Raw genomic sequence first — 17,133 nt, 5'->3', positions numbered from 1 at the left:
CTATGTGTGATAGTTGGAGAGTTCACCATAATAAAGTGACTAAAATTGAGAGAATATTTAATGACAGCTAAAAGAACCAGCTGAAGTCTAGCTAGAACAAAATAAATATTTAGTCTACAGAGCAAATAATTCCTAAACTTCACAAGAAAAATATTAACCTTTAGATTTAAAGTATTAAGTTGGTTTTTACTTTAATTTTCCATACAAGAGACTATTAACTTAGTCACTGTGTCTTTTAATATTTCATGCTTTTTATTCAATGATTTCTCCTTATGCCTTTAAGAGACCATACAGGCAACTGATTTCTACAAAAGCTTTTGATTTATATGCAGGCTTTTGGGTGTTTTTTCCTGCAAACTATTAGAAAAATCTTCAATGAGTGATCATTGCTACATTTAAGAAAACGAAGTTCTTCCAAAACCTTACACCAATAACAAACACCTTAATAAAAGATACAATATAATTTCACAATTAAAAATAGTGCAAGAGTTAAAAATTAAAAGTGACACAATCCATGGTGTGAGTGAACAACTGTGTTAAGGCTTCTAAAAACTTCACTGTACCTTTGCAGCCCTTTAATTTTTCTAATGGGACTTATCAATTAGAGTTATCTTCTTATTCATCTGGTGAATATTTTGCTTTTGATTAATTTAAAATTTGTCACAATTCCAGTTACAAAAAGAGGGTGCTCATAGACCCTCAACATGGATATTCTCAGAGGCCAAGACAATTCAACACTAACTTTACATTAAACGTATTGACAACTGCATACATTCTTTTTCTTCAGAGGCTTTTTTATGTATATATGCACATATGCATTTTTTTAAAATGGAGATGAATGAAGATATGTTAAGCTGGTGGCTTCTGCATATCAAGGAGATGCTTCTACAAACTAAGTCAATTATTCATGCAGAAAAAGAAGAAAGAATGCTCTCATCCCCAATAACAATGTTCATGATCCAAAAATATTTGTTATATTAATGCAAAATCATGAAATATCAACAAGCACAGGAGAAAAAAATATCAGAATCACCAAAAGATTTAATGATTCTATCCTGCTTCTTTCTGTAAAATATTTCAATTATCTTATAAAAATTTTTTACGTTGACTGTAAAAAAAGTAAATCAGTAAAAAAATAGAATAAAGCATAGATGAATATTCACAAATGGGTAGAAAGAATATGAAAATATTGCTGTGGTTCAGAATCACTACATGGGCTGTGACAACTGATAAAACTATTGTCCAGCTAAGTTTACATAGACTTAAAATCAATGATAAAGCAATGAGGAATATTAAGGGGGAGAAAGGAAAAGTCACTGACTGTAGAAAGAAAATGATCACTCAGTACCAAACACCTTTGAATGAAAGAGCTACAGTGAGGAATGACAAATGTGCTCATCAGTTATGGCCACCCTGAAACAGAAAAAGGAAGTAGAGAAGAAGTAAAATAAGGAAACTAAATTTTTCTCTAGGGAGAAAAGAATAAAATCAATCTCATCACATCCTCTTAAAAAAACTTAAAAACATAAAGGTAAAAATTCCATTTTGACTCTTCGACTGTAATAGTTTAAACACATTTGGGAGCACATTATGAACAGCAAACTAGGCTTCATCTTCTAGAAATACAGACTTAAAAATAATTACTTTTACCATCAAAATAAGATTAAGATGTATTAATGGAAAAAAGAGAATGTAAATATAGTCACATGAAAGTCAGAAGGGGAAAGGTATGTTACATCAAGTTTCTTCAAGAAAAGAAGGACATAAACTAAATATTGATGGTATTTCAGTCTTTTGGAGAAAAAGTGGCCAGACAATGAGAGTGAGGGAAAAGAGCTCTTAATTAAACATATGAACCATTAGTAATATACTATAAAATATGAAATGATAAATTATCTAGAAAATTATAGTTTTTCTAGAATAAAATGGTAAAGAATAAAGTTCCATGGCCCAACGCATAATTACTGGTACTAGGCTTTTTGTTGTTACTTTATTTCTCTTGGAAAGGAGTGATGGAGGGGTAGATGACATTGAGGTGGTAAGAGAAAAATGTAAGACCAAAACTAAACTAAAGCTAGCAAATGAGAAAACACTGTATACTTCAATGATAAGGCTATCATAATTTTAGAGCGTATTTTGCTATTTTAGAGAAATAGAAACCTATTAGGCTTCTAATGATAAGTATATTAACAGGTATCATAAATTGAGGAAAGGAAATAAAAAATCTATATGAAACTAATTTTAATATACCTTGCCCTCCTGTTTTTCCCTAAATATAACTGAGTATCTAAAGTCACCTAAGTCCTTTATAAAATGGACTCCCATGAGACCAATAGTTCTAAATTACATCAACAAAATTATCACAGAGCTTTGACATACATTTGGCAACAAAATCAAATAATTGTTAAACAGAGATATTATAATTAATACGTACATATACATATGCAGCATGACTTCATATGTAATTCAAAGTTCTTTTCTTAATCTGATATGTAAAGAATATACACATATCCAACAGAGATTTGAATTTGACAACTGCTGGACATAATTTAGTCAAATTTAAAGTAACAAATTGGGAAAGAACAAAATATGCATAAAAACTTGCTAACGTAAATAAGGGCACCTATTTCCAAAGCAAAATATAACAAAGCATTACACAAGAAAAGTTAATTCCAATGCATTCATTTTTATTGTAGTTCAATGTAATTAATTAGAATATTACTTTAAAAGTGGCTAGTTTTAAGCAAATTCAAAATATTTTTTCACACGGGCAAATCTTGTGTTGCTATGACCAATCGTTTAGAGCTATGTATTTTCTTCAAAATAACTTATGCCTCCGTACAGAATTTGGATCACGTACCCATGCCTCTGTCTGAATGGGCCTGATGTTGCTTAGTAGCACCTCTTCATAGTTTCCATAGTCAATGAATTTAACAACTGCTGTCATACCTGAAGAATGGAGAGCTTCAACTTCTGCTCGGTAAAACTGAGGAGACAAAAAGGAGTTTTCAATATGGCAATCGACATTGTCTACAAAAGGCAGTATTTGATAGAAACAAATACTCAAAGTGTTACAATGTGCATTTTTTTGGAAGCTCAGTTTTTAGATTAATTTTTAGTGAGATATGTATATACTGTGAGATGATTACTGCAGTAAGTTTAGTTAATGTTCATCACCACACATAGTTACAAAATTTTTCTATGCTGAAAACTCTTAAGATCTACTCTCTTAGTAACTTCAAGTATGCAATATTTGAAAGGAAATTTTTAAGGGAATAATATTTTTAAGAAAGAAAACTTACCTTTAGATAATCATAAATTGGCTAAAAAAACGGGAGAAATTCTCACCTCCATATGAGTTGTGACATACACTGAGCAGTAGTAAGATTTCAGGACAGAACTAAGAAGCTCAGTAGAGAAGAATATTCACATATTAATGGGTGTAAAAAGAACTAGTGTTATGTCTTGTAGCTAGCCACTGAAGCCCTTTGAGAACATTAGTTACACAATTCTTACCTACTAATCAGAAAATGTAACTATGGAGCAATCTATGTAACAAATAGAAATATATGACAAAAATAAATCTCAAAGAAGGGGACTCACTGCCAGCCACCACGGGCAGCTGGCATGAAGTAGGAATAAACACATTAGTTATATCCAAGACTTGTAGGATTTGAGACATGGCAAGACCAGACAGACACTTTTATTTTGTCAGTTTACCTAGCGTAATTTGGCTCTGGGAACTAATTCACGTTAACAAACACACAAGGAATTGATTTACATAACAATAACAATCTTAAATTTTTTTCTGTTAAGGTAACTAGGAATAGGTCAACTAACTATTTGGAGTACTTCTCTACTATATGTCAACCCATTCAGGACCCAAATTACAGGTCTGAATGTTGCTTAGTGAAGATGAAATGAAAACGAAAACTATTTATTCTTAAGGAATACTTCCTTCAAACGAGGGTAGCTGGAGGCTCTTACTACAACAATATTTACTCTAAGAGTATCTCTTCATAAGCTCACCAGAATCAGAAAAAGCTAAAAGTAACAAGAATTCTTATCATCTATAACCTTGTAAAATATGTTATCCTGAGTATAGTAGGAGAAAAAAAAATCTGTTTTTACTGATCAACTAGTATAAGTAACATCACAAAGGTTATTAAGTTAATCCATAGTGTTTTCTTCCTAGGTCTGGATGCTGGTAAATTCAGAGACACCATGCTGGAATTTTTCTTTCCCTTTTTTTTGGGGGGGGTGGTTCTTGTATTAGAGTTCTTGATATACATTCACATCTATCCTTTTCTCCTTTATTTCTTAGCCTTACACTTCAGTGATCTGTGAATTACTGTGAGAATTTCTGGACCTATGCTTCAATTATAAGCTCCTCAGATAATTATATCAGTTCTGATAAATTCAACAAATGAAAGTCATAATATAGCCTCGGAAAATAAATAAGTTGACATCCTTTAAGAAGCTTAGAGTCTAATAAAAAACAGCCTGTGTAAAAAAAAATTACTTTTATATAATGTGGAGTATACTGTACTAATGGTGCAGTGATAGGGTACTTAATAAAACTCAGGAGTTTGGGAAGAATTTGCTGGAACAGATGACAATGGATACAGTCTTCAAGGATGAAGAAGGTTTAGCTAAGTAAAAAAACTGAGGAGGGTGTTCCACAGAAAGTTAATGAGACATAAAATATGGAGATGAGAGCAGAACTACAGTTTAGAATTAATTATGGCATGATGTGAGAAGGGTCAACCAATAGGAAATTAGGACAAGAAGGTAAGTGACTGAAGATAGAGGCTCTATATGCATGCTACAGGCTGTATTTGTTCCACAGTGAAAGATTTTTTTTTAATTTTTTTTTAATTTTTATTTATTTATGATAGTCACACACAGAGAGAGAGAGAGAGGCAGAGACACAGGCAGAGGGAGAAGCAGGCTCCATGCACCGGGAGCCCGACGTGGGATTCGATCCCGGGTCTCCAGGATCGCGCCCTGGGCCAAAGGCAGGTGCTAAACCACTGCGCCACCCAGGGATCCCCCACAGTGAAAGATTTTAACTAGGAAGAATGACATGGTATAAGATCAGGATCAGTAATAGTAGTCCCAATGACAAATTTAAGAGGAATAAGGTTTAAGGCAAGAAAACCATTTTGGAGGCTGTTACAGTATTCCAGTTGAGAGGGCAGAAAGAACTGAACTAAATATAGCAGTCTAGAGAAAGAAGGAGAATTTTCCCAAATTCTCAAATCTTTCTATGGAAATAAAGGTTGAGAAAAGGCAAGATAGTGTGAAGAATTTTTTAAATGTTAGATTATTCTAATGAGTTGATTATCTTCATAACAGCACTATAATGCAATTAAGATTACAGTTTCTTAACGACAGTTATAACTCATGTTTTTTAAATCTTTATCTTGGTTGGTCTCTGGTTAAAAAATAGGAAAGTTGACTATTCTTGACAAACTTTTAAAAGCTATCTTACATTAGGTGTTTTCAGAAGTTAACTAATCCTATCTCTTTCAGGGGGTAAATATTGTTTATTTGTTTAATGGTGCAATGTTTAGAGAGCCCCCAGTCCCTCACTCTAAAATGAAAGTACACATTCAATTAAAGTCAGAAGAGTCACCTTAGAAGATCATCCAATTATTCTAAGAATACTCTAAAAGCTCAAAACATTTTGGGAATTGTTAGGTACTCTCTTTCACAAACTATATGACATTATATTAAATATATTCAGGAAAGGCAACAGATGAATTTGAATTTGGTATTATTGATCTTTTTGTGATAATTACACCTATAAGTAAAACTTTATAAAGTTTGAAGAAATTAGGATAATAGCATATCCAGAATTATCTGATATATCCCAGGTACCTGACACTTACCAGCTACTCAATTATGGTTTTACTCAGTATTTGTTAAGGAACTCGTCTGTTAAGTCTAACATCTGAATACATATAGGTCTGTTATTATTCTCTGTTGCTTATTTGTTTCTCACTCATTTTCTCTATTTTTAACCATGCTTCCAAATTCTTTTATAGGATACCAGACATCACAGATGAAATATTGAAGAGGTTTAGAAAAAAAATTTTTTTTCCAAAAGGAAGATTATATTTTCTTTTGGCAGGCAGATGAAGTACAAACAGATATCCTTGAGCCTGTAAATGGTTGGTTGTAGGCTTTGTAATGGCTTGTATTAGTTTTGCACTTACTACTAGGGCATGATCCTTGAGGGATTTCAATGAAAGCATGAGTCATAATACTAAGCCTTTCAAAAGTTAATGCACTTGGAAATCCTTTTACTTCCTCTGTTCATCAAGATCACCAACAATCAGACATTGTTCAATACAAAAAAAAAAAACACATTTTTCCATTCTCAGCTTAATCAAACTTTCACAGAAGCATTTGACACAAGTACCCCTCTCCTTGCTGCTATCATCAAGGAACATCTAACACCCTGCTTATGCTTCATCATTCACTGAACACAGGAGGGCCTGGTTCCTGATCCCTGGCCCTCTCGTATCCTTTTAAAAGATCCAACCACATTCCCTAGCCTTAAATTCAGTTCCTTGAAAACTACAGTTAACTTTGTCTTCATCACTCCTTCTAGCCAAACTCTCATTGAGCATAGCCTTATTTTATCAACTGAAACTACTCTACCTATGAAATACTTATTTCCAATATTTTTTCTTTAACTTGACCCTCACATCCAACCAGGTCTCTCACACTAGAACTCCTCTTTTTAAATTTTTTTTTTATTATGATCTTGCTGATATCTCCAGTGCCCTACCACTCTCCTTTTTTTCTAATGTAAATACCCCCTTCAGAATTAACTAATTAACAGATCCCTCCACTGTGGGAGAAGCAGGGCAGTAGGGCTGCAGAGGAAAACTAGACAGACATAACCCTGCCTTTAAGAAACTTAAAATTATGGTAGAGGATGGAGTTATCAAGCCAAGAACCAACACTAAAAATACTGACAAACTGTAGCAAGTTCTGGAAGTGGCCCCAACATCACTTCCTGGAGAAGCCTTCTTTGACTTGCCCCCAAGCCCCCAAGACGCGAGAAGAGCTGGTAGAGGGGGAAACATGTGCCAAGTTCCTTCTCTCTGAGGCTCCCTCTTTCCTCTTCCCCTTCTTATTCTCTGTTGGGTCTTCTCCCTCTGATCCACTGTATTCCTTCTTGACCTTATCTTCTGTCTTTCCCTTCCCCTTTCCTCATGATTTCTTGCTTTCTTTTGTAGACAGCATATAATGCAGAACTAAAGAATGCTTAAATTACTGTCTTAATTATTATCATTTATTGTTAGCTAAATAATTAGCTTTTCTGTTCTGATTTCTTTTAAGTAGGCCAATTGTATATTTTCTTTAATTTAAATGAAATCCATAGAATTTAACTCTGTGCCACTCCACTCATTTTCTTCCTTGTGAATCGGCATAACTTTACTAGAAAGAAAAGCAAACACTGACAGTTGATGATAAATGAAGTAACTGATCAACTTCACTTCATCACTTTTAAATACTGTTCTGATATACAATCTAAAATTAGAACTTACCTAAACAAATTTTGAGACTGATTCTCCCTAAACATCCATAAAACATATTAAATATTTTGCTTTTCCTCTTTTATAAATTACATATCTATGAACCTGCTCAAAGACCTTAAACATGTACGGCCATAGAACCAAAGTCCCAGTCCCAAGGCAATGGCCTTCTATGGCCTCGCTAGAATGCGACATTCAGTAATATTAGTATATGATAGCTTGACAGCATGCATACCTTGTTGTCTTCCCAATAAAGTGCAAAACATTCATCTCCAGGTTTCCACAATTTTGCATACTCCATAGGAATAGATGATTCTAGTACTTTTTCTGGTTTAATGGGCCCAGATCTTCTTTTGGGTCCACTGTTGTAAAATACTTTATCATCGTATGGTGTAGCTGTGATGGGTCCTGCCGGCTTAATCGGTCCCACTCGCCTGCCCCTCAGTGGCATGTCTGTCTCTCCATTTGGAACACCAAGGAAACTATTAGTTCGGACGGGATTCTGGAAATCGGTATTTACATTAAAATGTTTTTCAATTTTTACACCACTGAAAGTTTCGTTACTTGTTCGTGGTTTCCTGTCATAAAAATGATCAGGATTTGCTGTTTGGTTTTCTCTTTTCCCACGTTTCTGGTTATTATAATCAGTGGATTCTTGAGCAAGTGGATTTTCCTTTGCCTCTGCATAGGATGGACCTTTGCCTGATCTGCTTTGCATAGAGTTATCCCTTTTTTTAAAAGCACCGTCGTGCTGAGAACTGAAAGGGTATGAAGGCTCTTTAGTTCTGTCGTATCTAGAGTAGGGTCTATCACACTTGATTCTCTCTTCAGCCCATGCTTCAGACCCTGAAGAAGTACTGGGTCTTTCGGAACCTCTGTTTCTAGGTAATCCACTGCCTTCTAAAACTGACTTTGAATTTTGGGTGTCTCTTTGAAAACGAGGAGGTTTCTCATTTCTTGGCTGTCTGGTATCATTTCGAGGAAGATGTCTTGGTTGATTGTTATCTTTTACTCCATTTTGCTCAGTATTTGACAATCTGTGTTGTCCCTGATGAAGCTGCTGTGGCTGTGATTTAGGTTCTGAAAAGAACAAGGGTATTATATACATATTAAAATGAAGACTCTGCATTAATATCTAGTGATTTAAAGATATCTAAAAATTATTAATACAAATCATCAAATTACTTATTTTAACATTTTCCACTACCTTCCCACCTCATTATCTTAATCCCCCTCTACTTCCTTAGAGTTCTGTTGTTTCTAAAGTCCAGTTTTCCTGGTCAGCCGCGTTAGTAAAGTAAAGCAATGCTATGAATCATGAGAAAATGAGGGATGATCCAAAAGGAATTTCTCTTGGACGTTTGCATTCTTATAATATAGCTATCTACATGTGCTATTCTGGTCATTCATTTCCCAAGACATTAATGAAACAGAATTGCAAACTGCTAAGACGCTGCTATGAAGCTGCTAAGTACAACCTTTGCCCAATTCCTGGAATCTTGTTTCAATTTAAATATGTATGCCTTCAATGTCAGTCAAGTTCTAGCCTTTGCAAAAATGTTACTCCTCTAACCTGCCTGGATCTGGAGTTGCTAAGTGTTTCGATTACAAATAGATACCTTACTACAGAAGAGAATTAATAATTGCTTTTGACTTATCAAAGTAATTAAGAGGAGGTACCACTTGGAAATACAGACAAAAGTATCAAAAATATGATTAAGCACAATAGTGCAGATAATGTTCAATTAGGAACCCAAAGCAGTGACAAAGGTAAATATGTACTCATAGATAACTTAATGGCTGTATTTCATGTAGGGATTTTTGTTCTATTTCAATCTGTAACTTGTCATTTACACTTTCTTCCTCCATTGTTTTATGCAGCAGGTCTATAACCCTATCACCAAACATATTGACTGGTCTTTGGTGTACATGTCTTGTTTCTCTTGTCATACACAAGGGTCACAATATTTCTCAACAGTAGCACTACTGACATTTTGGGTGAGACTGTTTCTTGCACTGCAAGAAAATTAACCTTTCTGTCATCCAGACACTAAATACCAAAGCATCTTCCCTAATCACTGGGACGACCAAAACAGTTTTCGTACATCTGCAAAAGCCACTGGAGGCAAAGGGTACCGGATAAAATGTCTCAAGCAACAGGGATAAAGAGAAGACCTTTAAAAGTTCCTGAATGGCAAAATAAGTCACAGTCTAAAGACCAAGACTCAAAATGGCAAGAAACTTCTCAACAGAACCACTGGAAGCTAAAGCCAATCTAGAGGCTTTAAATGTCTTTGAAATTAAAGGAAAATTATGTCCTAAGTACAATTCTATACCCAGCCAAGTCACCCATTAATTTTGACAAAGAATATATATTTTTTCATATATGCAAGATCTCAAACAGTGGCCAAGACTACTTAGAGATTTTCTTTAAAAATCACCTTTTCCCAAGATTTGCTTTATAACACAAATATCTTATTTTTTTAATTTTTATTTATTTATGATAGTCACAGAGAGAGAGAGAGAGAGAGAGAGGCAGAGACACAGGCAGAGGGAAGGGAGAAGCAGGCTCCATGCACCGGGAGCCCGACGTGGGATTCGATTCCAGGTCTCCAGGATCGCACCCTGGACCAAAGGCAGGCGCCAAACCACTGCGCCACCCAGGGATCCCACAAATATCTTATTTTTAACAATTGTATTCAATATTGTATTTTTCTTTAGAGAGAAGAAAAATGGTCACCTTTAGTTTCTCTGGCATTATTATCCAGGAGTGATAATTTAGGGAAGCAGGAAGAGTGAACATAAGGAGGACACAAATGAGCATTTTCAGCAGAAAGCATGTACTAGCATTTGTTCCAGTCATTCTCACAGAATAAAAACAGCAGCTGCCTCTTGCTATCTGTTGTGTACTAGGCCCCACATACTAGCAGTTTATATACATTACCAATAGTCTCCAGGGCAGTCTCAAGATAAAGATGTTATAAGATTTATGGGATAGAAATAGGTCCCTTGTGAGTTGAAGAAGATTTTCAGCTTCCAGAATCAGTTAAATATGAAGATATTTTATTTGCTGTCAATAGGTTTGAAGTGAGCATTTTAGATTTGCTACGTTTAGGAATGAAATTTTAAAGGTATTCTAGTTAGAGCTACCAATACCTCTGATGGTCAGGAAGTACAAGTAACTTAGGTCATCATGAGAGTAACCAAGTATCTTGGACTATGGATAGGGATCTGGATAATCATGTATACAGAATGTAGGTATGAGAGAATTTGATTTTAATTCTTCTAAAAGAGGGGATCCCTGGGTGGCGCAGCGGTTTGGCGCCTGCCTTTGGCCCAGGGTGCGATCCTGGAGGCCCGGGATCGAATCCCACGTTGGGCTCCCGGTGCATGGAGCCTGCTTCTCCCTCTGCCTGTGTCTCTGCCTCTCTCTCTCTCTCTCTCTCTCTCTCTCTGTGACTATCATAAATAAATAAAAATTAAAAATATATATATATAATTCTTCTAAAAGAAAAAAAAAGGAAAAGATTTCCATACTTATTTGATGATGTACATTAGATTACAGAGTAAAACAAGTAACTTACTAATAATAAATATACTTTATCTCTATTATTATGCTGAGATAGTACAGTGAGAGAAGACTCCATAAAGAAAACTACTTTTAAAAATAAGTTTAGAAATAAACTAAGTAAGGAGAAAATACAACTGTGATTTTTTAAAAAAAGATTTTATTTATTTATTCATGAGAGACAGAGAGAGAGAGAGGCAGAGACACAGGCAGAGAGAGAAGCAGACTCCATGCAGGGAGCCAGATGTGAGACTCGACCCCAGGATCACACCCTGAGCCAAAGGCAGATGCCCAACCACTGAGCTACTCAGTCCCTACAACTGTGATTTTAAAAGAACATAGTTTTCATATACATCCATTTTTTTCCTAAAATAAAATAACTGTAAGCCAAGAAAAAAGGAAGGTCATTAAATGTTGCATCATTCCTGAAATGTCCTTAAATCCAATATCTTTTCTTAGGTTATGTAATGAAGTCAGATACAATAGTAAGAATTTTGAAAGTGAGCTAACCTATTAAATAAATACCAGAAGATGCTCAATTACTAAATTGTGGAAAATGTGATTTTAAACAAAGAAATAGCCACAGCAACTTCTTGCAAGATACATCCATGAAGGCAAAAGAAACAAAAGCAAAAATGAACTCTTGGGACTTCATCAAGATAAGAAGCTTCTGCACAGCAAAAGATACCGTAAACAAAACTAAAAGACAAGCTACAGAATGAGAGAAGATATTTGCAAATGACGTATCAGATAAAGGGCTAGTTTCCAAGATCTATAAAGAACTTATTAAACTCAACACCAAAGAAACAAAAAATCCAATCATGAAATGGGCAAAAGACATGAACAGAAATCTCACAGAGGAAGACATACACATGGCCAACAAGCACATGAGAAAATGCTCCGCATCACTGGCCATCAGGGAAATACAAATCAAAACCACAATGAGATACCACCTCACACCAGTGAGAATGGGGAAAATTAATAAGGCAGGAAACCACAAATGTTGGAGAGGATGTGGAGAAAGGGGAACCCCCTTACACTGTTGGTGGGAATGTGAACTGGTGCAGCCACTCTGGAAAACTGTGTGGAGGTTCCTCAAAGAGTTAAAAATAGATCTGCGGGGATCCCTGGGTGGCGCAGCGGTTTGGCGCCTGCCTTTGGCCCAGGGCGCGATCCTGGAGACCCGGGATCGAGTCCCACGTCGGGCTCCCGGTGCATGGAGCCTGCTTCTCCCTCTGCCTGTGTCTCTGCCTCTTTCTCTCTCTGTGTGTGTGACTATCATAAATAAATAAAAATTAAAAAAATAATAAAAAAATAGATCTGCCCTGAGACCCAGCAATTGCACTGCTGGGGATTTACCCCAAAGATACAGATGCAGTGAAACGCTGGGACACCTGCACCCCGATGTTTATAGCAGCAGTGTTCACAATAGCTAAACTGTGGAAGGAGCCTTGGTGCCCATCGAAAGATGAATGGATAAAGAAGATGTGATTTATGTATACAATGGAATATTACTCAGCCATTAGAAACGACAAATACCCACCTTTTGCTTCGACGTGGATGGACCTGGAGGGTATTATGCTGAATGAAACAAGTTAATCAAAAAAGAACAAACATTATATGGTCTCATTCATTTGGGGAATATAAAAATTAGTGAAAGGGAATAAAGGGAAAGGAGAGAAAATGAGTAAAAATATCAGTGAGGGTGACAAAACATGAGAGACACCGAACTCTGGGAAATGAACAAGGGGTAGTGGAAAGGGAGGTGGGCGGGCGGTTGGGGTGACTGGGTGATGGGCACTGAGAGGGGCACTTGGCGGGATGAGCACTGGGTGTTATGCTATATGTTGGCAAATTGAACTCCAATAAAAAAATAAATTAAAAAAAATAAAAAATAAAATAAAGAAAGAAACAGCACCAAAATCAAATGGAAAGCTCCTCAGTTCTCCACTCAGAATCTAGTTGCTCTCTGCCACACTTCTTCAGAAGGCATGATGATTTCAAATCACCCAAAATACTACTCAACACCACAGGCAGGCTACAATCACTCTAGTAATAAATATAGTGAGATATTTTTCTATACAGGCAGTAGAATAAAATTGTTTTTAATGACCTGAAGAAACATGAAACAAAAATATATATAGAAATCGGTAACATTTAATATTAAATAGGAGGAAAAAAGGGGCAAGATTAGCAAAAAATCATGGAAAAATTCATCAAAAACTGGATAAACTGTGAAAACCTCTAGAAGAACAAAGTGATTCCCCAAGAAGTCTCCAGACCCAGTGTGAGGCTTGAACTCACAACCCTGAGTTCGGGAGTTGCATGCTCCACTAACTGAATCAGCCAGGTACCTCTAAAAGATCAAAGTGATAAAAGCTCATATGAAAACTAATAAAAGATTGCTGTATGAGTTCTGTCTGACTTATGAGTTTCAAATGTATGTTTATAAGATAATTGATTATGTTTTAAATTCTCATGATTTGAAATGCAAGGGTCATTAAAAATGAATTTATTAATTACCACAAATTATTTGGGTTTGTATATAGGAATGTGCTTAATTAATCAGGCATCTTAAAATATTAATACTTCTTCACTGAATATTCATTTTCCAGTTGTAGATATACCTGAATTTTATAGTAGAAAATCGGGTACATTTTGCTTCCCAAGGTGATTCTTCAATTTATTCTGAGATATCTACCAGAAGAAGTGACTTAATATTTATTAAGATTTTACTATGTGCTTAACTCTACTCTGAAGATCTTTTGCCTACATTATTTCATGTAATTCTCACAATCATCTTGAAGGACAATATTATCTTTATTTTACAAATAAAGAAATAAAGAAGGCTAGAAGCTACAGAATGTTGATGCCAGAATTTAAACTCAAATCTAACTGAAGCCACTATTTTCCACTATGCCAACTTGCCTACCCAGAGAAACAAAACAATGCAACTAACAACATTTAGCTATAATTTTATCGCCTACATCTGTTCATTTCTGGTGAAATGCAGAAATCACAAAGGCTTTTTCCCAATCCCTGATGGGCTTAAAAAATTGGATACCAGGGAAATTTGGATACTACCAGAATCCTGACCTAAAATTAAGTCTCTATCCGTTAATGCAGAAAAAAACTAAAACCCTTATTAACAGTTGGACAGGTATTTGGAATCAGAGATAGCAGTGTGTAGGGTACAACCTCTGGAGAAGGACTGCATAGGTTATACCACAGCTCTGCCACTTAATAGGTTTGAAATCTTAGACAAGATAAAACTTTTCTGAGCCTCATCTTTAAGATAGGGATAACAATAGAGTTTACCTCAGAGGATTAACTAGGTTAATACATGCAAAGTACTTAGAACAATATCTGGCTTTAATAAGCATGCAGTAAATGTGGGATGTCACAGTTATTATTATTACTAGCATTATAATTATGCAAACAAATTTAAACAATATTGGATGATAAATTGCTTCCCTATTTACACATCTCCCCTACCACCAACCCCTAACTTTAGTTAGGATCATTCCCTTGCTTTTTTTATTTTTTTGTTTGCATTTATTTTTATTGTTGTTGTTGAAAATAGAGCAGAAAGAATGTTTTAGTAAAAACTTCACTATCATTTTGATACTGCATGCTCTTTATTTTTTAAAGGAGGGTACTTTAAATATTATTATATACTAACCATATATATAATACATAATATTATATTAACCAAATTGAGGGTGAAGTGTAAGTCTTAGCAGTTTTTTCCAGTGCCTACCTATAAAACAGCAAACAGATGGTATTCAGTAAGTATTTGCTAAAAGAAAGATATAGTTACTAAAAACAATGGGAATGGAACAAGCTTCTAAGTTCAAAATCATTACCTGTTTAACACTGTCACCTGGGCTCTGCTAAGGGAGCAACACTGAAATAGAAAATCCATTTTCTGTCTTACTTTCTCTTAGAAAGGTTTGCATCAAAGCATACTAGGACAGAGTTAGAATGAATTCAAGAGGTTACAAAGAAACATTGCACAACATAGAAACACTGAGCTCAGGCCAAATACATTCATTCTCCCACTTCTGAATACTGCATCTTTGACAAAGCCACAAAGAGCTCCAGTTTCTTCATCTGGAAAGTGCAGATAATTAGACTTATTACAAGATTCTGGTGAAGAATCAATTAGAAATAGCTGTGAAATTGCTTTTCTCGTGGCCCATATAGGGTTTTTGGAATTAGACTGACAAACTTAAATCCCAGTTCTACCACGTGGCAGCTGTGTGACCTTTTAAAATTGGAATAATGCTACCTACCTATTTTCTTCATTCAGTTACTCTATTCTATAGTTAAGTGAGCACGGACTATGGACAAGTGTCAACACATCTAGTCACTATATACAAAGCAGCAGTAAAACTCATAATCTCTCTATCCTGTGGTGCTTTAGGTATAATGGGAAGAAGCAGACTTCTGCTTAAGTAAACAAACTAACAACACAGTTTAAAATTATGATAATGACTAAGAGGGAAATAGATAGACACTTCTATATAAAACTGGGAGGAGTGGGAGTATCCATTTTAGGAGGAAAAATTCTCTGAAGAAGTGTGCTTTGGCTGTGCCCTAAAGAGAACCAATGCAATGAAAGGAAGAGTAGTCCAAGAAGAAGGTATAGCACACATGAAAGTCTTGGGCTGGAAACTTGCTTCATAAAGATAATGTGTCCCTGAAAAGAATCCTTGCAGGTAAAAACATAATCACCAATAACTATTAGTTGCAAGGGGGAAAAGTTAAATATACCAATATTCCAAAATTGGTGTCCATTATGCTATATAAGAACAACAAATCCCAGAATAAAAGGACACAAAAATGAACATTAGTAATCTGATGTGACATTTTTTTTAAAGATTTTATTTATTTTTCATGAGAGACACAGAGAGAAAGAGGTAGAGACACAGGCAGGGGAAACAGGCTCCATGCAGGGAGCCTGATGTGGGACTTGATCCTGAAGGATCACACCCTGGGCTGAAGGTGGCACCAAACGGCTGAGCCACCTGGGCTACCCATAATGAGACATTTTTCTTTTTTTTAATATTTATTTATTTATTTTTAAAGATTTTTATTTTATTTATTCATGAGATACAGAGAGAGAGAGAGGCAGAGACACAGGCAGAGGGAGAAGCAGGCTCCATGCAGGGAGCCCGATGTGGGACTCGATCCCCAGACTCAGGATCACCTCTGGGCTGAAGGCGGCGCTAAACCACTGACCTACCCAGGGATCCCCAACATTTTTCTTTTGTTACTCAAAGATATAGTTTCTTTTTATTCTCATGATACTCTTTCATAGTTGTGACACACATTAAGCTTAAGGCTAAGCTCATAAATCAACTTATTTATGATATTCAATGTTCACAGAATTAATCTTTTAGTATCCCAAACTCCCTTTAAAAACAGAGAAAGTCCATGAAGAAAAGGGGGGCATGAAGCATAAAATCATTGCTGCTATAAATGAACAAATATGCAAACATTGAAAAAGCACACAACACCCATTAGTGATACAGCTACAAAGATGGCCCTTCTCCAGTCATGCTTAACAGGCATGAAAAGTCCAAGCCAGTCCTTACAAATGCAAAAGAAAAAAAAATTCGTTCGGGAGTACATAAAATTCCTCATACAGTTAAAAGACCAACTTAGCTCAGGGTACAACTATAACATTCCCATTTTACAACTAAGGAAGTTGGAGAAGCTTAACCAAGGTGATACAACTAACTAGGGCCGAGCTGGGATTAACCATCCAGTTTCCAGACATCACTATTAACTTCCCTGCTATACCTCCTCAACAAAAGATACCATTGTACTAATAACATTAAATCATTAATAACCATGAGTCACTTTCAGTATTTCCCTGTGGAACACAGGTTGGGATTACCACAAAAATATTTTTGCCAGGATAAAAAAATAATTGCCTGTACAAATCAATTCATTAAATGAGAATACATATGTTTAACTTAGCTGATTTTCCTTCTTTTTCTTCTT

The 17,133-nt window shown here is 35.5% G+C and overlaps 1 protein-coding gene across 6 annotated transcripts in view; it reads right to left on the bottom strand.

Annotated features, from left to right (window-relative positions):
* TDRD3 (tudor domain containing 3) overlaps positions 1-17,133 on the bottom strand; it is a 162,338-nt gene that overhangs the window by 32,687 nt on the left and 112,518 nt on the right. For all 6 annotated transcript variants that reach the window (XM_055335867.1, XM_055335868.1, XM_055335863.1 and 3 more), the window contains exons 11-12: positions 7,789-8,633; positions 2,861-2,986 (exon numbers count right to left, since the gene is read on the bottom strand). In XM_055335867.1, the coding sequence (XP_055191842.1) occupies positions 2,861-2,986; positions 7,789-8,633 (971 nt within the window). The remainder of the gene's footprint in view (positions 1-2,860; positions 2,987-7,788; positions 8,634-17,133) is intronic.

This window comes from Nyctereutes procyonoides, unplaced genomic scaffold (assembly GCF_905146905.1).
Source record: "Nyctereutes procyonoides isolate TBG_1078 unplaced genomic scaffold, NYPRO_anot_genome, whole genome shotgun sequence".
NCBI classification, from domain to species: Eukaryota; Metazoa; Chordata; class Mammalia; order Carnivora; family Canidae; genus Nyctereutes; species Nyctereutes procyonoides.
This window is presented reverse-complemented; position numbering and strand designations above follow the sequence as displayed.